We start from the raw sequence: 25,863 nt of genomic DNA on the forward strand, positions 1-25,863 counted from the left end.
GAAGGCCTGTCCTGTTTTCCACTAATTGGGAAGGTATTACAGGTAGACCTCATTTAGTGACCACAGTTGGAGCCAACATGGTTAAGTGAACCAGTTGCTAAAATGAAACCACAACAGTGCTTATGATCTTAAAGTTTTCCATCGCTTAACAGACCTGTCAAATCATAAATGCAAAGACTGGCCACAAAATTACTTTCCCATCACCATCATAACAGCAAAAGATCATTGAACAAGGCAGCCACTAAACAAGGACTAACTATGTTCAGGTTCTAGGGAAACTGCAGAAGATATCTGCCTACCTTGATGTATAAAACCTGTAGCATAGGAAGAATAAGTAGCACCATCAAGAGTGTGAGTTTGCTTTGCACTAATTATCTCCAAATTGGAGCAATCAGTAGTAATAGCGTATAAACTGGAATATTCCCCATGCCTTTTGTTTTACCTGGGGAGTTATGGGCTCCTTTGGTTTGGAATGGTTTGGATTCAGTTTTCTTTTTCTTTTTTATAAATGGCAGCACTTATGCTAAAAAGATTGAGAGAGGAGTGGGGGGAGGCAAAGCAAATAACTCTCATTGTTTATAGTCAACTCCTATGTTGGGGAGGGAAGAAAAGTGTTGGATGCGACAACTGAGAGATCTGAATGGTTTTGCAGCTAGATCAGGGGTAAAATCCAACAGGTTCTGACAGAACCGGTAGCAGAAATTTTGAGTCGTTCAGAGAACCAGCAAATACCATCTCTGGCTGGTCCCAGAGTGGGGTGGGAATGAAGATTTTGCAGTATCCTTCCCCCTGCCATGCCCACCAAGCCACGCCCACAGAACAGTAGTAAAAAAATTGGATTTCACCATTGAGTTAGACCCCAAGTAGATCACTACTGGTCACTCTAATGTCAACACCTGGATGAGGGGAGATCTTCACTGAGGCCATTTGTCTTCTAATTCCTCATCATTAGCTCCTTGATCTGGTAAAGACCTGCAATTTCATGCTCTATGCTTTCACCATAACACTCAAGAATCAGCTCCACCTCATTTATGGATGGGTACAAGTAGTCTTCGACTAACTATCACAATTGAGCCCAAAATGTAGGTTGCTAAACGAGATATTTGTTAAGTGAGTTTTGCCCAATTTTACAACTGACCTTGCCACAATTATTAAGTGAATCACTGCAGTTGTTAAGTTAGTAACCCGGTTGTTAAGATAACTGGCTTCCCCATTGACTTTGCTTGTCAGAATTTCACAAAAGTTGACCCTGTGACCTCAGGTGACTGCAACTGTCATAAATATGAACCCATTGCCAAGCATCTGAATTTTGATCACATGACCATGGAGATGCTGCAACGGTCATAAGTGTGAAAAAATGGTCCTAGGTCAGTTTATTCAGCACCGTTGAACGGTCACTAAATGAACCGTTGTTAAGTCGAGAACTATCCGTATTTGAAACCTCCTTTCCTTTGTACAAGTCCTTCGATATCATTCTGAAACTGGCCAAGGATATTTGCCACAAAACAAGTGATTGCTCCTGCAAATGACAGTTTATTCCGTCACCAAAGAAAAAAAGTTAGTGTCCTTTTTTAAAAAAAAACTCGTGATTTTAAAAGCTTCTTGCTATTATTTTAAACTCTCTTGACATTTGGCATTTTTGCTTCTGCAGCTCCAGTTCAAATCAGAAACATGAATCAGATGATCAGATATCTGCATGCTTCTAATCATGAATATATTTTTAACAAAAGCTTCTTACAATGTACTCTGAAAGCACAACCTTCTTCCATTTGCGCTCCAGAGCACCAGATTTCTGATCTGCTAATTGATCTGTTAATGGCACTAAAGTCACCCCAATGATTTTTTTTTATCTATCTGCTGTTTTACTGCGAGGCAGAAATAATGTAAGGAAAACCTTTAAATAGAAACAATTAACACAAAATAAACTACACATTTTTCTCTCTTACTGTACTGCAGAATGCAGTGTGTAACAAAACCAAAGTTCAAAGAGGTTGTTGTTGTTGTTTTTACAGAACAGTAAGGAACTTTTGAACTGCCTTTAAGGCGGAAACACGCTTAGCTTTTGATTTTGTTTGATAGAACCAAAGAAAGAGTATGTAAGAAGTCAGGACTATTACCATAAAAGTAGATATGCGGAGTGAGGAGATTTTCTTTTCATAACCATCCTCTTCCAATAAAATAGAAAACAGATGTTTGCTGTCTGAACATGCTCCATTATTAATGATTCTAAACCCCATGCACGAAAATAGCTGCAAATAAAGTATCAGCACAGAAAAACATTTAGACCAGGTTTGCATTTTGTTATTTACAGTATATGGATTCCTATAATCCATTAAAAACTACCAACTGTGATTTGTTCATTTGATTCATAGCAGGAGTGGGTTCTACTTACCTTTACTACCAGTTCGCAATGGAAGATTCTGCGCATGCATAAACTGCATCCATGATGACATTCGGGCAGATGGGTGGAGTCTCCCACCACTTTTATTACTGGTTCGCAAGAACTGGAGCGAACTGGGAGCAACCCACCACTGATTCATAGTCCCTCTCCTTCAAGAGCTCAAAAAGACTCGAGTGAGGATATATTTTCATTTTATGGTGAACAACTCTGTAAGTTTGGCTAGCAAAAGGAAGTCCAACATTACCTGTTGAGTTTCCATTACGGAATATTAGTTTTGGTTTGGCTCCCCAACGCTGTAACTTTTTATACACCAACAAATTCATCTGCACAACACATTTTCAACCTACACAATAAATAAATCCAGTCCTAAGTTGGGTTTGCCAATAACAGCAAGTCATAATCTAGGCAGCAACCTTATCAAATTGATACCCAAAAGACAAGTTACAATTTTAATTTGCAAAATTCCCAAATAAGGGGGAAAGATATTTCCAAAACTTTAAGGTTTTGGTTATGACCTTTAAAGCGCTCCATGGCTTAGGGCCTGGGTACTTACGGGACCGCCTACTGTTACCATATGCCTCCCACCGACCCGTACGCTCTCACAGAGAGGGACTTCTCAGGTGCCGTCCGCTACAATGTCGGCTGGCGGCCCCAGGGAAGGTCCTTCTCTGTGGGGCTCCACACTCTGGAACGAACTTCCCGGGTTTACGCCAAATACCTGACCTTCGACCTTTCAGAACTGAAGACGATCTTTTTATTCGCAACAAAGTTAAATTTTATGGATTGTATAGTTTTATTATTAATTTTAAACGGGGTTTTAATTTCTATATATTTTAAAATTTTAGGCACATTATAATAAGTTTTTTAATTTTGCATTTTATAGATTATTGTCTTGTCTGTTTTTATTTGCCTGTACACCGCCCTGAGTCCTTCGGGAGAAGGGCGGTATAAAAATCAAATAAATGAAATGAATGAAATGAAATGAAATGATATTGCATTCCTCAAAATGAAAGGTTTTCTGGAGCTTCATGAGAAAAGTTGAAACCCATTTAATTTTGTAATGGAATTTAATTAATTAATTAATTACTTTGAATTGGCACAAGAAACCATCGGCTGCCCTCTAACACCAGTAGATGACATCACCAGGTCTCTGTGTCTCAGAAGAGTAAGGAAGATACTTAGGGATGATTCATACCCTGGCCAGTGTCTCTTTTCACTTTTACCATCCGGCAGAAGACACAGAAGTATAGCCAGCTGGACAAACAGGTTTAAAAACAGCTTTTACCCTCCTAAACACAATATAGCACCACAAACAGATTAATATGACGAATTTCACTGGTGTCAGTGTAGTGTGTAATATGTATATACCAGGGGTGAAATCTAGCAGGTTCTGACAGGTTCTGGAGAACCAGTAGCGGAAATTTTGAGCAGTTCAGAGAACTGGCAGCAGAAATTTTGAGTAGTTTGGAAAACTGGCAAATACCACCTCTGGCTGGCCCCAGAGTGGAGTGGGAATGGAGATTTTGCAATATCCTTTCCCCAGGAGTATGGAAGGAATGGGGATTTTGCAGTATCCTTCCCCTGGAGTGGAGTGGGAATGGAAATTTTGCAGTATCCTTCCCCTGCCACGCCCACCAAGCCACACCCACAGAACCGATAGTAAAAAAAATTGGATTTCACCACTGGTATAAACCATAATATAAGATCATACACCAGAGTAATATACATGTTGCACAGAATATGACGTACATATGGAAACATATGACTAGGTTTTTTTTTCTAACTACTTGTATAAGGATTATTCTTTATATTATTCATATTGCCTTGTATTCTTGTATGGACTGCACCAGTAGAGACTAAACCAATTTTGTTGTATACATGAAGTACAGTGACAATAAAGGCTTTGCACTTTGAACTTTAAAAGAATTTTTAATAGTGTAAAGCCACTTCTCATTTGTCAGAGACAGCTTTCCTTTACAATGCATTCAAGAATATAAAAGTATATTCAGGTATATCCATTGTTGCAGTAAAAAACTGTAAGTTTCCATTTGTGTGCCCCAAAGCTGTTTTTTCCAACTGGACTTTCTTGGTTTATTCTTTGAAATCTTTTTGCTTCTCATTCAAGAAACTTTTTCAGTTCCATTTGTGTGTTTATTGGAAAAGCAGGGAATAAAAAAAATAAATGAGTCATTCATGCAGTGGTGATGTCTTCTTCATAAAATCATCACTAGCAGGTATGGTAGTTCAGTAGGGAGATGTTCATAGCTCATAACATGTTCAGTGGCAGCTTTTAAAAAATTGCAACCTTACACATTTTTCCACAAATGTTACCACTATTTTCAGTACTCCCTGGAAACTGCATATACAATCATTATCTAAAGATACGTTGAAATAGTAGATTTTAAAAATCCCGATCAGAGGATATAAGTTGCTTTAATCATGCAAAAAATACATGGATGTACCCATGTATTCAATAAATATCTATCTGCAAGGCATTCTGCCAATCAGCCCTGTTTTTAGGTTTTCTCAAGCGTCGATTGCACTCTTATCAGTTGGAGCAATAAAAGAATGTTCCTAAACATGAAAAGTCAACAAGCTGGTTCAATTAACATTGAATTAACACATAGGAAATTCAATTCAATTATTCAATTAACACATAGGAAAGTATGGCTTCATAAATGTTCTCATCTTCATAATACAAAATTTTAGGCTACACAACAGTGTGCTTGTACAGCACAGTACAATATTTTAAGCACACTGTACCTTTTAATATATAAAGCACTTTCCAATTCAGACATTTCTAGCTTAATTTGAGGTCATTTTATTTCTGCTGTGACTATGACATTTCCTTTCATTTTATAGACTGTGTGCTTATCTTTTATTTCTCAGCTTCACAAAATATAACAATGCCTGATGTAAGATAAGCTGAAAGGGAAGAGGAAGTAATTGTACTTATTGTATGCATAAGGCACTTCATTATTTGTAAAGGAAGACAACATTCATAATTTAGCTATTCTGGAGCTACAGATGACTTTGCCTAAAAAAAAAAATTCAGAAAAAAACAAAATGCAGGTGTCAAAACAATTTTTGAGACTTAATCATGTTTAGCAACATGACTGGTCTTTTCTTCTTTGAGTTGGGAAAGGCATTCTCCCCTGGGTTTGAACTGATCCTCATAGCAAATAAAAACGTTAATGCTAAAGAAAGAATTGAAGTAAGGATTATTTCAGCCCACCTACTTTTTTAAAAAGTTGAATTATACACCAGTGGGTAAAGCAAGTCACTGTTGCTCATGGAAGAAAAAAGAGTAGCTTGCTGGTTTAATTAGTCCCCATACTTTCATAATCAACTCTTTTTGGACCAAGGAATATTAAATCACTTAAATCATACAATTAGCTAAATGTTCTGATAATACTAGAAGCAATAAAGGGAACAACCATACTCCTTGCCCCAAGAAAGGAGAAGGGGATAGAAGGTAATATCAGCTGTACTCAAATAGTTAGGACAGGAGGATAAATGGGGGCAGACAAAATTTGGGATTGTATTTATTTCCTTTATATTGATATAAACTTCACAGTGCTCTTCTGAATTCATTTGCTGCATGAAGAATCAAAACCTCAGTTCTTAGTGTCCAAAGAGTCATCAAAACGAAGGCTGACATTGAAATAAGTGCATATTATCCTACTCTAAAAAGCCTATTTCATCTGTTTTATTGGCCATTGCATAAGAGATTGCCTCCTTTTATAACCACTGAAAAAAGGAATTTGAAAAATAGACAGAAATATCGGTCCCATCTGTGATACCTTGCTGCCAATCTGCTAAAATTGCCTTCATAAATGTGTGTCTTAACGGATGTACACAGCCTATATTTAGATTAGCTCTTTATCCCTGACTTATCACCTTTTCTGCATGGGTCTTATTTAGATATATGGATTTGGAAGAACTATATTATCAGGCTTCAGGCAAGGTCATTTTGAAGGTTTGTTGTCTAAAATGTCCAATAATAAAATTTTGCTATGACCTTGCTGCTAGGATTGTGGCTGATACATCCTAATACATACAACTCTTTCTTGAAAATGCCAGAGCTAAGAAACATATTAGCATTACCAAATCTGAGCTATAGTAACTGCATTTGTTTTTATTGATCTTATTCTTATTTTTAAAATTGCAGGGATTTTTTTTTTATCATGAGTTATAGCTACATGGTAGCTAGGCAATATAAAGGTTGTAAAAACAAACGCAAAATTAACCTGGGAAAATAGAGCCAATTACATGTTTTTCCCCTTGGATTTTTCTTGCAGAAATGTCAAGAAGGGTTTTATCGCACCATTTCGGGCAACTGCAGCCCCTGCCGCTGCAATAACAATGCCTACAAGTGTCTTGATGGATCTGGTATTTGTGTGGTAGGTAATCTCTCTTGCTTTACAATGTCTGTGAATGCCTTTGTCCTCATAATTTTGTCCTGAATTTTGTAAGCTTGCTTTTCTGTCCTCTGGGTTTTTAAAAAAAAGAGATTTAGTTGTTGAATTTTTATGCTGTCCATCTCGCTACCGAATAATTCTGGTTGGCTAGGAGGTTGTCCTCGGCTTTGCTTCACTGCTGAAATGCTAGATCACATACGAATGATTGTTTTTTGAAGACCACAAGCCTACCATGAATGACTTATTGCATATCTTCTATGTATATGTCAGATGTCAGTACCCAATATGCAGTGATGACATTTGTGTGATGATCATCTCTACAAGGTTTATTTGGTGCCATCACATTTTGCTGAAAAACACCATGGATTGTACTCCAAAATTTTTGTATTGGACAAAATGTCTCCACAGTTTAAACTAAATATTTAGCTAACAAAGTAGCTAACAAGAAAGCCAAATATAATAATTTCATTATCTAGTGTTTTTACAAGTCTGAAGCTACAATCTTGTATGCACTTACCTGGGAGTGATCCCCATCAGTGGAGTTTGTATGCATAAGAATGAGCTACACAGAATTATTTGTTTACAGTATTTATGTCATCCACTAAGGTTCTAAAGATTTAAATTCTCTATTCACTTAGTGGAGAAAACTACATTTTACTGAATGCATTCTAAATATACTAACACAAGAATAAGCTTTGAATTCAGACAATTTAACTTGAGCAAACATATAGGCAGAAAGAAATCTGAAGCAAGAACGCACCAATTAAACAACAAAAGTGTCCTGTCAAACCACTTCATAGAAAATAACCAAAATGCTAACAAAAAGATTAGGGATAATTTTATGTTCAAAATTATTATTCTCTGGTAACATTGAACTGCAAACTAGGGCATACAAAACTTTTGCCAGACCAATTCTTGAATACAGCTCATCTGTCTGTAACACACACTGCATATCAGATACTAATACAATTGAACAAGTCCAGAGATATTTCACAAGAAGAGTCCTCCACTCCTCTGCTCGCAACAAAATATCTTATGCCACCAGACTCGAAATTTTGGGCTTAGACAACTTAGAACTTCGCCGTCTTTGGTCAGACCTAAGCATAGTACATAAAATGATCTGCTACAATGTCCTACCAGCCAATGAATATTTCAGCTTCAACCAAAACAATACAAGAGCACACAATAGATACAAACTCATGGTAAACCGATCCAAACTAGACTGCAGAAAATTCTACTTCAGTAACAGAGTTGTCAATGCCTGGAATGCACTACCTGACTCTGTGGTTTCTTCCCCAAATCCCCAAAACTTTAACCGTAGACTGTCTACTGTAGACCTCACCCCATTTCTAAGAGGTCTGTAACGGGTGTACATAAGCGCACCAGCATGCCTACCGTCCCTGTCCTAATGTTTTATTTTATTTTATTGTATCCTTTACATGTATTTATAATTATGTTTACACTTGTATCTGTCATAAAATACTTCCTTGATGAAATCAATAAATAAAATAAATAAATAATTTTGTATGCCATTAAGTAGTCTTACATCTAGTCCTGTGAGGCTGGCAGCTATAGGAATCAAGAAATACTTGTATTTTTGGAATTAGATTTATTAATAGTAGGATAATACAACAGAATCTTGAAAGCCTACTGAACTAATAATTCTAACTAATTTAGAGCTAATGTACCTATGGTAGAATTGCTCTGAATCACCTTATCACCCTTCCTCTCTCTGCCGGCTCTGGAATACTGTTCTGCAATAACCTTATTTCGCCCCTAACTGAAGAAGCAACATGTCCAAGGCCTATTAGGCATTCCAACGTACTTTAAGCTATAATTTATTCTATCATACATAGGTAAGTCAAAAAATTAAAATAAATCTATTTTATTTTATTTATCTATATTTTATAATTTTTTATATTTTTTATATTTTATATTTTATATATTTATTTATATATTTTATTTATATATTTATATATTATATTTATATATTTTATATTTTATATTTATATATTTATATTTTTAATATATTTATTTATATATATATATATATTATATTTATATAAATATATATATTTATATATATTTATTTATCTATATTTTATTTATATATTATAAAATATCTATTTTATTTTAAAAAAATTTAAAAATTAAAATACTAATTTAATCCAAACTAAAAACAAAAGAACAAAAAGTTCTTTATAATAATAATACAGCTACTCTTCAAAAAGACCTTGACTTTGTGTCAGAATGGTCTAAAATCTGGCAACTCCAATTCTCAACCAGCAAATGCTCTGTCTTACACATTGGAAAAAAGAATCCAAACACTAAATACAAACTCGACGGACATTACTTACAGATGATCCCCACCCAGTCAAAGACCTTGGAGTCTTCGTATCCAATGCCAAAGCCCACTGCAACTACATCGTAAAAAAAGGCATTAAGAGTTGTTAACCTAATCTTATGTAGCTTCTTTTCCAGAAACACTACACTACTAGCCAGAGCTTATAAAACATTTGCTAGACCAATTCTTGAATGAAGCTCGCCTCTCTGGAACCCATACCACATTTCAGACAGCAATACAATTGAAAGTGTCCAGAAATATTCTACAAGAAGAGTTCTCCACTCCTCTGAATATAACAAAATACCTTATACCACCAGACTTGATATCTTGGGTTTAGAAAACGTAGAACTCCGCCGTCTTCGACAGGACCTATGTTTAACTCATAGAATCATCTATTGCAAAGTCCTTCCTGTTGAGGATTACTTCAGCTTCAGTCACAACAATACAAGAGCAAACAATAGATTTAAACTAAATGTTAACCGCTTCAATCTTGATTGCAGAAAATATGACTTCAGTAACAGAGTTATTAATGCTTGGAACACACTACCAGACTCTGTGGTATCTACTCAAAATCCTTTAACCAAAAACTGTCTACTGTTGACCTCACCCCATTCCTTAGAGGTCTTTAAAGGGCGTGCATAAGAGCACAAATGTGCCTACCGTTCCTGTCCTATTGTTTCCTTTCATTATATCCAATTTATATAGTTATTTCATACTTATACTCATATATATGCTTATATATTATATAGTTACTTCATGCTTATGCTTAGATATACTGTTGTAACAAAATAAATAAATAAATAAATAAATAAATAAATAAATAAATAAATAAATAAATAAATAAATAAAGTGTAAAAGTTTATTAATTACTTTCCACATTAAGTGTGAACTGTGGAGTCCTTGGAGCATTCTGATGTTGTTTGTGTGTTTGCAGAATTTCATTACCCAAGTAGATACCCAAACATCATAAGTGTGAACTGTATGGTTATATTCATCTCTTGCACTTGAAACGTTCAATTACATTTGATTACTCCTAAAGTAAAAGGTATCTATTTTAGGAATCAAAATTAGGAATCAAAAATTAGATTTTTGTTGATGTCCCTGAAGCTCTGGGTTACCTCTGGAAGTATTCCACGTTTAATCAAGATTGAGCCAGCAAATTCAGGAAAGGTTTAGTTAATTTTTGTGAAAAGTTTAGTTAGTTCAGTTTATTTAATTATAATTTAGGCAATTTCAGTGCTTATGAAAAATTCAATGCATTGTTTAGCTAAGTCACAATTTTGGGAAATTTTGCCATTTACTAGGCAACTACCATCACTTCCCTTTCCAGATGGGCAAATTTTTCAGAAAAAAAGTCCAGCTACTGCCTTTAGGAGGGAATAAAAAAGGACAGATGTAAACATTCCTCTGGAATTAAACCAGCATTGTCATGTATTTAAAAAGACTTATAAGGAATGAGACAACTGTTTAAGTCAACGTATCCTTTAATCCTTTTTTGGGGTTTTTTAATCATTTTTATGGTCTCTGTAAAAAAGTTTATGGCTTCATTTCCTCTGCTTCTTTAAGCAGCACTTAGCAGTGAACCTGATCATAACCTTAACCTTTATAGCCCCTATTAAAAGAAATGTCTGGATTGATATTCACTGGCCATATAAGCAGTGGGCACCAGTCTCTTGCCAACCACTCGTGCTTCAAAAAGTCTGCAAATTGGAAACAGCGGAATTAAGAAATGTGCAACATAAGCTGTAAAGACATTATTGAGCCTTATTTGTTATTCAGATATACAGTAACACTTTTTATATACTGTACATATTGCAGGTAAAGGCTGGGCTGGAGTGTGATGTATCCAGCTGTGAAATGATGCTTAATATCTAGAAACAGAGAAAGCATCATCAGAAAATAAACCATGCCTGTTTAAATGGCTCAGATTTTCTGTAATCTTCGTGTAGATGCCCACAGAGAGATGCCCAATCTAAACTAATTGGCAGCAGGGACATGTCTCATCCTTTACTGGCCCAAACAGGGGTAAAATTCAACTACTACCCTCAAAACGATGCTATAGAGCACTGCACACCAGAACAACTAGACACAAGAACAGTTTTTTCCTGAAGGCCATCACTCTGCTAAACAAATAATTCCATCAACACTGTCAAACTATTTACTGAATCTGCACTACTATTAATCTTCTCATAATTCCCATCACCAATCTCTTTCCACTTATGACTGTATGACTGTAACTTTGTTGCTGGCAATCCTTATGATTTATATTGATATATTGACCATCAATTGTGTTGTAAATGTTGTACCTTGATGAACGTATCTTTTCTTTTATGTACACTGAGAGCATATGCACCAAGACAAATTCCTTGTGTGTCCAATCACACTTGGCCAATAAAAAATTCTATTCTATTCTATTCTATTCTAAAATGTATCTTTTCAAGGAAAAATACTTGCATTACTATTCAAATCAGAATGAAGCATTCAAAACGGCATTAATCAGAATGGCTGTTTGTTCCAATCTTGTAACAAACCCTACATGCACAAGTGATTTTCTTTTTTCAAAAATGGAACCGTCAAAATAACTTGAAATGGCTCTCAGACGATTTTGATTTGATACTCAAAATAGGATATAATGTACAATCCCTAATATTTCTCTTAGCATTCTTGGTGCCATTTTGGAAGATAGTGGCATAGAAATACCATAAAACAAATAAATATTTTGCTTCTTTGGCAAATGTTGCATAGATTGGAGAACTCAGCCATCTCTGCATTCAGAACAAACTGCTCTTTTGAAATGCTTGGTATATTTCCATATTTTCTCCTCTAAATTAATCAAATTCCCAAAATTGGGAGGAAGGGAAGTTTCTAAAAGAAAAACTATGGGGGGAAAAATGATCCTCACACAGTTAGGTTCAAAGATCATATGTAGGCAATCTTTGCCCAGAGCCTGACATTTTAAAACTGCACTCCTTTCTGTACAATTAAAAAAAAGATAAACTTTCTTTCTGTGTGTTGACAAAAAGATAAGAAAAGGGTGTTTCAAACAAGAATGAAATATGAACCCTGCAGAAGTCACAACGAAAGCATTTTTACAGCAAACTAAATGAAACCATCTTCTTGGATGGATTGAAATATGGGAGATTGCAACCTTTCTTTTGTTCTATTTCTCTGTAGCCATTTTTCTAAAGTAACCTGTCATACGTCAGTATGTTGGAGAACCCAAGTCTCTGAATGCTGAATAAAGTGAAGTGGAACCAGGTTTTTTTTCTCTGTATCTAATCTGTGATTTTCTTCAAGAGCCTTTCTTTAATCATTAACTTATAAGAATTGGAACCATTCCTTATACCCGTATGGATGCTCTGGAAATGAATTGATAATTATAGGTTAGCCAGCATGTTCATCGGTAAACTGATTCCAGGCAAGCGTCAAGAAATGAATCCTTTAATAATATAGATCTCACTGTGAGCAATGATGATTCGGCTGGTGGTGGAATGGTTTAGAACAGGGGTGTCAAACTGGTGGCCTGCAGGCCAGATGTGTCACACGCAGACCATACCCACCTCAGCTTCACAAAGGGGAAAAACATCCGCAAAACGTCAATGTGACACAGCGAGTTTGACACCCGTGGTTTAGAACAAGAAAGGACTGCACTGAGCAGCTCTGGGCAGGCTGCAGAAATATGCCTTCCAAAATTATATCTTGCAAACCATTTGGTTGGTGCTTTGTTAGCAAGCCTGACATGTTTAGCTTCAAAAGTCCAAATACCATTCTAAAATCTTATTTTTATCCATCAATAAACACCAGATCACCACATCAACACTAAGGTTTCTCACACTGATTGCCAAGAGTGTTCACTTCAATAATTTCTAGGTCATCTGAATAAGAAATTCTTATGTGTTTGTGTTCCTTCTCTCTCTTTCTCATATTACAGGACTGCCAAAGAAACACAACTGGAGACCACTGTGACCAATGTCCAGAAGGCTACCTGGGTGATGTGACCAGAGGAGCACCCAGCTCCTGCCAACCTTGCCCTTGTCCCTTGCCTCTAGTGGCCAAGTAGGCAAACTAATGTTTATTTTCAAATGATATTAGTTATTATAGCCATCCCTCCTGCTGCTGAAAAAAGATACCCATGGCCCAACTTCATTGCACTTTAATCTACCTAAAAAAATATGTTAGTATGTGTTGCCTGATATTGCAGACATTATACTTAATCTTTTTTCTTCTTTTCTTCTATGATCTACCTTATGTGTGCACACCTGAGCCTGTTTGGGTCAGTTTTGACTCCTAAAGTAATTTGCCATTGCTTGTTTCTTTGGGCTGAGGGAAAGTGATTGGCCCAAAGTCATCAGTTGGTTTTGCGTCTAAGGTTGTATTAGAACTCACAGTCTCCTGTTTTCTAGCCTGATGCTTTAACCACTGGAGGGAAAGAATTTATAGTACAAATATGCCTTGAAAAAGAAGTATTTATTTCTTTCAAGGAACTATTTTAATTTTCTGATTGGGAACAAATTTGGGTACAGATGCTTTCAGGCAAATATGCCTCAAATCTTCAGAAAACACTTTTCAGATATATTACAAAACGTGACAGCAATAAGGAAGTTTACATATGTAAAATATATATGATATATCCAGCCAAAATATTCCATAAGATCCATAAGAACCCAGCATTATGAGGAATGAATGGAAACCCTACACTTATATTCAGCTAAATAATCCATGATGTCATCGTTTCTGAGAGATTTTGTTACCAAATTCCTCAATGCCTTCAAGAGTGTCATAGCTTTTGACAAGTCCTTAAAAATTCAGGGATGTATTCAGAGATGGATCTCCCTTCAAAGTAGCCCATGTTGAACTGTATAACACAATCAAACATCAGGAATTGACCACAGGAAATGTTTTATGATGTTTTGTATTACATGTATGTCATAAAATGCTTTATGATCATTTTTGTCATAAAATGTTTTACAACATTTCCCTAATTCCAATTCCATGGGAGTTATGGGTCCTGGAATGGGGCATATTCTATAAGTCAGATCATTTAAAATATCTCAGTTCAAAAAGTGTTACTCTATGATGCACCATTTCACCCTGTTAAAGGTTACATATACAAGACTTTTACTAATATATAGATAACATAGAATTCATGGTCATTTATCTGGCACAAACTCTGAATAGTTCTAAGAGCCTAATAAACTGTCACTTCTTATCCTTATAATTTCCATTTCAGTAGCAGCCCCATTTCATATAACTTTTGTAACCTTTAAACTGACAGACTGCACGGATGGTCTATTAGTCTTGCTTCCAAGGCATTTATTACTTTTTTTCTTCCATGAATTCATACATATTGCTTACATTGCAAAAAATACATTGTGGAAGACAGATGTTGAAACTGTAAAAGATCAAGTTAAAAAAACTCCTTTCCTACTTCTTTCCCTTTGGTAGATATGTTATGGTACAATTAACTATATGATTTTTAAAAACGTTTCCGTTTACAGTGCTCTATGCCTAATGTGGATAATGGGTTGGGTTCGTAACATTTGGGATGTGTTCCAAAGGATGGAAATAAGGCCATTTGGTTTGTCTCTTAGATTTAAAAATTTTATAACAAGGATGCGTAAAAGATGAACACAAAAAAGAAAATATTAATATAACAGGGGGGAAAATGTATACAAAATCTATGTGAAACCGTTGCATTTACTCAGCTAGGTTTATGAGAATGCCTTTAGATGAAAAGTAGCCCTTCTTAAGAGTGTGTCCTACATATTCATAGAAGGTCACCTGAGATGATAAAAGGTACAGTATCTCCCCATACACATGTACCTTTATTCACTCCCAAATCTATAAGATGCCTCTCCTCCCACAATACACATGCATTGTTGAAAATACCCCTGTAGAAAAACATTCACGGCAAACTGAATTGAAGAGCAACAAGATTGGAGAAGTTTTAGTCAGGGAGCTGTGGCCCAGTAAACCAATTTTTTTATTCACTGACCATATCTCAGAGACATATGGCTAGCATAATGACCTACTAGGAAGGGATAAATGATGTCACATGAACAGTTTTATCTAAAACAGTCCAGTATTACACTGTAATGTCCACCATGTCTGCCTTTTTCCATGTCTTGCCTTCGCAATGTAGTGAGCCAAAGGTATATAAACTCGGGTTCTACATTTCCTTATTTGGTCTATGTGGCGCTTCCATACCCGGCCATCCTCTATCTCTACTAGATATGATTTTGGTCCTGTTATCTCTAGGATTTTCCTGCTAACCAGGTCGGGCCTCGCTGTAGTTGTGTGCCCACACTAGGTCGCCTACTGCCATCCCTCTTGTTTTACCGTGTGCCCTTTGTAACCGTCTGGTGTGTAGTTTGGGTTTAAACGGTCTAGTGGGCACCTAAGCTTCCGACCCATTAATAGCTCTGCGGGCTGCGGCCAGTTGTTACACAGGGGTTCTGTGTTGGACTGCTAGGAATGTATCGATTTTGTTTGCCAATCGCCTGGCCTGATTCTGGACAATGCTTCCTTTGCGCTCGAGCGAAGCGTTCTGCAAGGCCGTTCGTCGCAGGGTGGAAAGGCGCCGAGAGGACATGCCGGATGCCCTCCTCTGCCAAGTACCCCTCAAACTGGGTTGCCGTGAATTGCGGGCCGTTATCGGAGACTAAAGTGTCGGGCAACCCGTGGGTTACAAATAGGTGCCGTAGGACTGAAATCACGGCCTCGGCTGTCATGGATCTCATGAGAATGATTTCCAGCCATTTGGAGTAGGCATCGACTACTACCAGAAAGGTTTGGCCGTGGAAGGGGCCGGCAAAATCGATATGGATCCTAGACCAAGGGCCCTGGGGTCTCCTTTTAAAATTTTATAACAAGGATGCGTAAAAGATGAACACAAAAAAGAAAATATTAATATAACAGGGGGAAAAATGTATACAAAATCTATGTGAAACCGTTGCATTTACTCAGCTAGGTTTATGAGAATGCTTTTAGATGAAAAGTAGCCCTTCTTAAGAGTGTGTCCTACATATTCATAGAAGGTCACCTGAGATGATAAAAGGTACAGTATCTCCCCATACACATGTACCTTTATTCACTCCCAAATCTATAAGATGCCTCTCCTCCCACAATACACATGCATTGTTGAAAATACCCCTGTAGAAAAACATTCACGGCAAACTGAATTGAAGAGCAACAAGATTGGAGAAGTTTTAGTCAGGGAGCTGTGGCCCAGTAAACCAATTTTTTTATTCACTGACCATATCTCAGAGACATATGGCTAGCATAATGACCTACTAGGAAGGGATAAATGATGTCACATGAACAGTTTTATCTAAAACAGTCCAGTATTACACTGTAATGTCCACCATGTCTGCCTTTTTCCATGTCTTGCCTTCGCAATGTAGTGAGCCAAAGGTATATAAACTCGGGTTCTACATTTCCTTATGTCTGTTCAGAAAAATGCAAGGCTTTGTGAGAGTCCAGTGTAATGTACAGGTAGTCCTTGACTTAACAACCAGATTACTAATTTACCAACTGCAGTGATTTACTTAACAACTGTGGCAAGAAAGGTTGTCAAATGAGGCAAAACTACTTAACAAATGTCTCACTGATTGCATGCCACAAAATTATGTCATTTCTTTAAAGTGTTGTCATTGCTTCTGTTAAATTCGGGCAATAACGAGGCAGGAGACCAGGATAGTGACAACAGTTCTTTACTATATGGTGAACCCAGCAGCCTGGGCTGGGAAAACCCTCTCTTTATATACAGTTTAGCCAGAGGCTTCATCCAATCAGCAACGTGCTTTTTCCCGCTCAGTTTTCCCTCCAAAACTCTTAAAGATACATTACACTCCTTCCCTCCCAGAGAACACTTTACCAATATTTACATAGAATTAACATCTTATTTTTCTACGTAATCACGCAAGTAGACTGGGCGTCTCCTGACTCTTTCGGACCTGCGCAATTCATTTTCTGGGAGTGAGTCGAGCTGACCGGAGGGACTGTTCGTTCCTCTCAGCTCCTCCTCCAGGCCATCCGGCCCTGGATTATTTGCAGAGTCGTCCCTGCTGTTTTCAGAAGGAACCGGTTGGCGTCGCTGGACCTCCTGGAACTCAGATAAGTCCCGCGTTTGCCCCGGGTTTGAGTCAGCTTTGGATTCAAACATTGGATCGTCAGGGCCTGTTTCGTCTGATTCTGATTTACCGGTTATGCGTTTCCTTATTTGGTCTATGTGGCGCTTCCATACCCGGCCATCCTCTATCTCTACTAGATATGATTTTGGTCCTGTTGTCTCTAGGATTTTTCCTGCTAGCCAGGTCGGGCCCTCGCTATAGTTGTGTGCCCACACTAGGTCGCCTACTGCCATCCCTCTTGTTTTACCGTGTGCCCCTTTGTAACCGTCTGGTGTGTAGTTTGGGTTTAAACGGTCGAGTGGGCATCTAAGTTTCCGACCCATTAATAGCTCTGCCGGGCTGCGGCCAGTTGTTACACAGGGGTTCTGTGTTGGACTGCTAGGAATGTATCGATTTTGTTTGCCAATCGCCTGGCCTGATTCTGGACAATGCTTCTTTTGCGCTCCGAACGAAACGTTCTGCAAGGCCGTTCGTCGCAGGGTGGAAAGGCGCCGAGAGGACATGCCGGATGCCCTCCTCTGCCAAGTACCCCTCAAACTGGGTTGCCGTGGAATTGCGGGCGTTATCGGAGACTAAAGTGTCGGGCAACCCGTGGGTTACAAATAGGTGCCGTGGGACTGAAATCACGGCCTCGGCTGTCATGGATCTCATGAGAATGATTTCCAGCCATTTGGAGTAGGCATCGACTACTACCAGAAAGGTTTGGCCGTGGAAGGGCGGCAAAATCGATATGGATCCTAGACCAAGGGCCCTGGGGTCTCTCCCATTCCCGAATCGGGGCCGTTGGGGTAGCGGTCTGGACTCCTGGCAGGCCTGGCATTTCCCTACCCTTTCAGCAATTTCCGTGTCCATTGAAGGCCACCACACATAGCTTCTCGCTAGACCCTTCATTCTCACGATCCCTGGGTGGCCTTCGTGAAGGATCTCCAATACCTTTTCCCTCAATTTCTCCGGGATCACCACTCGATCCCCCCATAGCAGGCACCCCCCTTGAGCTGAGAGTTCCCCACGTTTTTTCACAAATTCTTTAAAACGCTCGCCCGGCGCAGCGGGCCAACCTCTTTGTACCCAACCAATTACAGTCCTTATTGTAATGTCCTTGTACGAGGCCCGAGCCATCTCTTTGGATGTGACTGGGCCAGAGTCCAGAGAGTCAATTAGCAGAACTGGTGTCCCCGGAGTGGGGTCTTCGATAGTCTCTGGTAACGGGCATCTGCTCAGGGCGTCTGCATGCCTAATTCCTTCCTGGCCGGTGTAGTAGTTTGTAAGAATACGCTGCCAGGAAGATAGTCCATCTGGTCAGTCTGGGCGAAAGTGCCACGGGCGTTGGGCGGTCGCCTGCCAACAGGCCTAGCAAGGTCTATGGTCCGTGATGATTTCGAAATCACGACCAAATACATATTCATGGAATTTCTTTACTCCGGAGACTATAGCCAAGGCTTCCTTATCAAGCTGGCTATAATTCCTTTCAGCTGATGACATGGTTCGGGAGTAATATGCAATAGGGGCTTCTGTGCCATTTGGCAACCTGTGGCTGAACACAGCCCCCACCCCATAGGGAGATGCATCGCAGCTTAACACTAATGGCAGCGTGCCATTGTATTGGATAAGGAGGCTATCACTCGATAGGAGATTCTTTACCCCTTGGAATGCCCTAGCTTCCGCCTTTCCCCAAGACCATGCAGCCGTCTTTGCTAGTAATTTATGCAGCGGCTCGGCTACTGTTGCCTTATTTCTTAAAAATACCGCGTAGAAATTGACCAGACCTAAGAATGCCTGCAACTCCGTTTTGTTCTTTGGAACCGGGGCCTTCCTGATGGCCCGTACCTTGCTTTCAGTGGGGTGAATCCCTTCCCTGTCTATCCGGTAGCCCAGGAATTCCACAGATTCAACCCCGATCTGGCATTTGTTCAGTTTAACTTTGAGACCGGCAGACCGGAAAATGCCCAAAACTTTTCGCAGCCTTACCCTAATTCCTCTAGATTCTCAGCGGATACCAGTACATCGTCAAAGTATGGTACCACCCTGGTAGTCCCTGCAATAGCCGCTCCATTAGGTTCTGAAATAACCCTGGAGCCACACTAACCCCAAACTGTAACGGGTACACTTAAAAGCCCCTCTGTGAGTCACAATTGTCTGCGCTTGGCTGTGCTGCTATCTACAGGCAGCTGTTGATAGGCTTGGGCCAAGTCTAGCTTGGCAAAACCTGCCCTTGCCCCATTGAGTGCAGTAAGTGCTGTACCACCGGACGGGTAAGCACTCTTTGCAACGCTTTGTTTAGCGTTGCCTTATAGTCAGCGCAAATCCGGACCGACCCGTCCGGTTTGACTGGGGTGACTATAGGGTCTCCCACTTAGCATGGTCAACTGGCACTAGAATTCCCTGGTTTACTAGCTTGTCCAGTTCCCGGTCAATCCTGGGCTTTAGGGCGAACGGGACCCTCCTAGCCTTTAGACGGATAGGGGCAACTTGTGGGTCTAAGTTAAAGGAAATAGGGGTCCCCGTGTACTTGCCCAGGCAGTCTCTGAAAACGTCCCCAAATTCCTTCATGAGTGCGTCTTTGAGGTTGACTTCGTTTCTGAAGATTCCAGTCACTCCCATGCCCAATGCTCGGAACCAGTCCAGTCCCAACAAGCTTGGCAGGGTCCCATCGACTATGGTGATGGGCAGAGTTTTCTTGTATTGTCCATACTCGACGTGGACGGACGTTACCCCTCGAACAGGGATGCGATTTCCTTGGTAGTCTTGTACCTTTAAGTTCTGTGGTTTCAGCTTGCGCTTTGCGATGGCGGGTAAGGCTTTCACGAGGGTGTCCCAGGACATGATCGTGATCGCTGAGCCGGTGTCCACCTCCAATCGGCACGGCACCCCCTCAATCTTTGTTTTCGTAAAGATTTTTTTCTCTAGGCGTGTTGCTGCGTGACCCACTCTCACGACAGTCTGATTCAACTTCGCGCCTTTTTTGAATTGACCAATCACGGGCCGCTTCGCCGTTCCCGCGCTCTGGTTGGTCAGTTTGAATTTTTGGCGGGAAGGTTGGGGTGCTCGACAGACCTGTGCTATGTGCCCCTTCCTTTCGCACCGCCGACAAGTCGCATCCTTAAATTTGCATTGTTGTCGTTGGTGTTGCCCTCCACAACTCGCGCAGTCACCCCGGTCTTCTTTCTCCGGCCTCCCGGTGTGGAAGACTCCTTCCTCCTCCTCACCGTCCGACTCGGCCTGGACCTCTTCATTGTGGACCGGGGTTGATTTCGCACCAGCCGTTGGTGCGACCTGCTTTTGTAGGGTTTCCGCCGCTTGGGTAGACATCTCATGAGCCCTGGCTTCATCCAAGGCGTTTGCCAGCGTCAAGTTGCTTTTGGACAGCAGCCGCCGTCGCAAACGGATGTCCCTGACCCCACGAATGAGTTGCTCCAGCAATGCCTCTTCCAAGTCTCGGTACTCGCAATGGTTCGTGGCTTTCCTCAGGGCTGCCATGTATACGCTGATGGACTCGCCCTCTTGCTGCCTACGCTCCCTGAATTCGTACCGTTGCACATACTTGGACGGCGTTGGTGCATAATGGGCTTTCAATACGGTCTGTAGAGTCTGCCACGGCACCGATTGTACCGGCGTTGGCTCCGCCAACGATTCTGCGGTGTCGAAAACCTCTGGACCGCAGTGGCTCAGGAAATACGCTCGCTTCCTGTTGTCTGAGACTCCTTGAAGTTCGTTCGCCTCGAGGAAACACTCGAAACGAGCCATGTATGACCCCCATTTTTCCTTAGCTGGGTCGAATGGCGCTGGCGGTGTGTAGCTGGACATCGCTGTTTTCCGCCCCTTGTTTGCTGGGTTCGCGTCTTCCCGGTGACTTCAGCTATTTCCTTGGCGCTCCTAGCCTCGAGATCCCACCTTCGTCGCCAGTGTTAAATTCGGGCAATAACGAGGCAGGAGACCAGGATAGTGACAACAGCTCTTTACTATATGGTGAACCCAGCAGCCTGGGCTGGGAAAACCCTCTCTTTATATACAGTTTAGCCAGAGGCTTCATCCAATCAGCAACGTGCTTTTTCCCGCTCAGTTTTCCCTCCAAAACTCTTAAAGATACATTACAGCTTCAGGGAAACCAGATTTGGTCACAACACAACGTAAGAGTTTTACTGAAAAATGTGCAAAATCCTTAAAGTTTCAATCCTTAAAATTGGTACAATTTTAGGGAAGCACAGAAACGCTATAGAAAGGAGCTTTAGTTGTTGAAAATGTTCCTTTGCCAGAAGCCTTTCATCAGTTGAAGAAATTGCTCAATGTAAAAAATGATATTCTTTGTGGGGTAGTGGGCAGATCTCCTTTTTAGGAATATCTTCTTAATAAAGTTAGAGCCATCATTTTCTCAGATCATCTTTCTCTTCTGTCCCTAAACTTTAAAACACTGAATGGAAAAATGCTTGTTAATCTCTAGTGTGCACATGCAGGTAATTTCATGGACACAAATGTTAATAAATACACTATATCCATGATGGCGAACCTATGGCACGCATGCCAGAGGTGGCATGCAGAGCCCTCTCTGTGGGCACTTGCACCATCGCCAGCTGCTCTTCTGTTTTCCAGTGCTCTGGCATGCGCAAAGACCAGCTAAAACCCAAAGACCAGTTCGCTGACGTGCACATGCACACCAGCCAGCTGGTCTTTGGGTTTCCGGTGCTTTGGCATGTGCACATGTGCGCACATGCGCACATTCACACAAATTGTGCGCACATGCGCACAAATGTGCACAATTAACATCAAAAACATCATCAAAAAAGGACAACAAAGAATGTTCTTTCTGCGCCAACTCAGAAAGCTCAAACTGCCCGAGGAGCTGCTGATCAAGTTCTACAGAGGAATTATTGAGTCTGTCATTTGCACCTCAATAACTGTCTGGTTTGGTTCTGCAACCCAACAAGACAGACACAGACTTCAGAGGATAATTAGAACTGCAGAAAAAATAATTGCTACCAACCTGCCTTCCATTGAGAACCTATATACTGCACGAATCAAGAAGAGGGCCGTGAAAATATTTAGAGATTCCTCATATCCTGGTCATAAACTGTTTCAACTCCTACCATCAAAACGACGCTATAGAGCATTGCACACCAGAACAACTAGACACAAGAACAGTTTTTTCCCAAAGGCCATCACTCTGCTAAACAAATAATTCCCTCAACACTGTCAAACTATTTACTAAATCTATATTACTATTAATCTTCTCATCGTTTTCATCACCAATCTCTTTTCACTTATGACTGTATGAATGTAACTTTTTGTTGCTATCATTAAGGGTTAAATTGCAACCTATGACCATCATTTGTGTTGTAAATGTTGTACCTTTGATGAAGGTTGTTTTTTTATGTACACTGAGAGCATATGCACCAAAACAAATTCCTTGTGTGTCCAATCACACTTGGCCAATAAATTCTATTCTATTCTATTCTATTCTATTCTATTCTATTCTATTCTATTCTATTCTATTCTATTCTATTCTATTCTATTCTATTCTATTCTATTCTATTCTATTCTATTCTATTCTATTCTATTCTATTCTATTCTGTCCTGTCCTGTTCTATTCTATTCTATTCTATTCTATTCTATTCTATTCTATTCTATTCTATTCTATTCTATTCTATTCTATTCCATATTCTATTCTATTCTATTCTATTCTATTCTATTCTATTCTATTCTATTCTATTCTATTCTATTCTATTCTATTCTATTCTATTCTATTCTATTCTATTCTATTCTATTCTATTCTATTCTATTCTATTCTATTCTATTCTATTCTATTCTATTCTATTCTATTCTATTCTATTCTATTCTATTCTATTCTATTCTATTCTATTCTATTCTATTCTATTCTATTCTATTCTATTCTATTCTATTCTATTCTATTCTATTCTATTCTATTCTATTCTATTCTATTCTATTCTATTCTATTCTATTCTATTCTATTCTATTCTATTCTATTCTATTCTATTCTATTCTATTCTATTCTATTCTATTCTATTCTATTCTATTCTATTCTATTCTATTCTATTCTATTCTATTCTATTCTATTCTATTCTATTCTATTCTATTCTATTCTATTCTATTCTATTCTATTCTATTCTATTCTATTCTATTCTATTCTATTCTATTCTATTCTATTCTATTCTATTCTATTCTATTCTATTCTATTCTATTCTATTCTATTCTATTCTATTCTATTCTATTCTATTCTATTCTATTCTATTCTATTCTATTCTATTCTATTCTATTCTATTCTATTCTATTCTATTCTATTCTATTCTATTCTATTCTATTCTATTCTATTCTATTCTATTCTATTCTATTCTATTCTATTCTATTCTATTCTATTCTATTCTATTCTATTCTATTCTATTCTATTCTATTCTATTCTATTCTATTCTATTCTATTCTATTCTATTCTATTCTATTCTATTCTATTCTATTCTATTCTATTCTATTCTATTCTATTCTATTCTATTCTATTCTATTCTATTCTATTCTATTCTATTCTATTCTATTCTATTCTATTCTATTCTATTCTATTCTATTCTATTCTATTCTATTCTATTCTATTCTATTCTATTCTATTCTATTCTATTCTATTCTATTCTATTCTATTCTATTCTATTCTATTCTATTCTATTCTATTCTATTCTATTCTATTCTATTCTATTCTATTCTATTCTATTCTATTCTATTCTATTCTATTCTATTCTATTCTATTCTATTCTATTCTATTCTATTCTATTCTATTCTATTCTATTCTATTCCAGTTTGGGCAGTCAGTGCTGAAAAGGTTCACCATCACTGCACTATATGGTAAAATCCTAATGTACTACATATAGCAGGGGTCTTCAACCTTGGCAACTTTAAGACTTGTGGACTTCAACTCCCAGAATTGGAGTTGAAGTCCACAAGTCTTAAAGTTGCCAAGGTTGGAGACCCCTGACATATAGCATCAAATAAATTCACTCTGATGAACTTACGTTGTATGATAGCTATGTTTTTCTAGTATGCTTAACCAAAAAAAAAAAAAAAAAAAAAAAAAAAAAAAAAAAAAAAAAAAAAAAAAAAAAAAAAAAAAAAAAAAAAAAAAAAAAAAAAAAAAAAAAAAAAAAAAAAAAAAAAAAAAAAAAAAAAAAAAAAAAAAAAAAAAAAAAAAAAAAAAAAAAAAAAAAAAAAAAAAAAAAAAAAAAAAAAAAAAAAAAAAAAAAAAAAAAAAAAAAAAAAAAAAAAAAAAAAAAAAAAAAAAAAAAAAAAAAAAAAAAAAAAAAAAAAAAAAAAAAAAAAAAAAAAAAAAAAAAAAAAAAAAAAAAAAAAAAAAAAAAAAAAAAAAAAAAAAAAAAAAAAAAAAAAAAAAAAAAAAAAAAAAAAAAAAAAAAAAAAAAAAAAAAAAAAAAAAAAAAAAAAAAAAAAAAAAAAAAAAAAAAAAAAAAAAAAAAAAAAAAAAAAAAAAAAAAAAAAAAAAAAAAAAAAAAAAAAAAAAAAAAAAAAAAAAAAAAAAAAAAAAAAAAAAAAAAAAAAAAAAAAAAAAAAAAAAAAAAAAAAAAAAAAAAAAAAAAAAAAAAAAAAAAAAAAAAAAAAAAAAAAAAAAAAAAAAAAAAAAAAAAAAAAAAAAAAAAAAAAAAAAAAAAAAAAAAAAAAAAAAAAAAAAAAAAAAAAAAAAAAAAAAAAAAAAAAAAAAAAAAAAAAAAAAAAAAAAAAAAAAAAAAAAAAAAAAAAAAAAAAAAAAAAAAAAAAAAAAAAAAAAAAAAAAAAAAAAAAAAAAAAAAAAAAAAAAAAAAAAAAAAAAAAAAAAAAAAAAAAAAAAAAAAAAAAAAAAAAAAAAAAAAAAAAAAAAAAAAAAAAAAAAAAAAAAAAAAAAAAAAAAAAAAAAAAAAAAAAAAAAAAAAAAAAAAAAAAAAAAAAAAAAAAAAAAAAAAAAAAAAAAAAAAAAAAAAAAAAAAAAAAAAAAAAAAAAAAAAAAAAAAAAAAAAAAAAAAAAAAAAAAAAAAAAAAAAAAAAAAAAAAAAAAAAAAAAAAAAAAAAAAAAAAAAAAAAAAAAAAAAAAAAAAAAAAAAAAAAAAAAAAAAAAAAAAAAAAAAAAAAAAAAAAAAAAAAAAAAAAAAAAAAAAAAAAAAAAAAAAAAAAAAAAAAAAAAAAAAAAAAAAAAAAAAAAAAAAAAAAAAAAAAAAAAAAAAAAAAAAAAAAAAAAAAAAAAAAAAAAAAAAAAAAAAAAAAAAAAAAAAAAAAAAAAAAAAAAAAAAAAAAAAAAAAAAAAAAAAAAAAAAAAAAAAAAAAAAAAAAAAAAAAAAAAAAAAAAAAAAAAAAAAAAAAAAAAAAAAAAAAAAAAAAAAAAAAAAAAAAAAAAAAAAAAAAAAAAAAAAAAAAAAAAAAAAAAAAAAAAAAAAAAAAAAAAAAAAAAAAAAAAAAAAAAAAAAAAAAAAAAAAAAAAAAAAAAAAAAAAAAAAAAAAAAAAAAAAAAAAAAAAAAAAAAAAAAAAAAAAAAAAAAAAAAAAAAAAAAAAAAAAAAAAAAAAAAAAAAAAAAAAAAAAAAAAAAAAAA

General features: G+C 36.5%; 1 protein-coding gene across 1 annotated transcript in view; it reads left to right on the forward strand.

The window, feature by feature from the left end:
- Positions 1-25,863, forward strand: part of LAMA4 (laminin subunit alpha 4) — a 145,037-nt gene that overhangs the window by 37,708 nt on the left and 81,466 nt on the right. The window contains exons 2-3 of the mRNA XM_058173764.1: positions 6,703-6,804; positions 13,098-13,222. Of these exons, the coding sequence (XP_058029747.1) occupies positions 6,703-6,804; positions 13,098-13,222 (227 nt within the window). The remainder of the gene's footprint in view (positions 1-6,702; positions 6,805-13,097; positions 13,223-25,863) is intronic.

This window comes from Ahaetulla prasina, chromosome 1 (assembly GCF_028640845.1).
Source record: "Ahaetulla prasina isolate Xishuangbanna chromosome 1, ASM2864084v1, whole genome shotgun sequence".
NCBI lineage: Eukaryota > Metazoa > Chordata > Lepidosauria > Squamata > Colubridae > Ahaetulla > Ahaetulla prasina.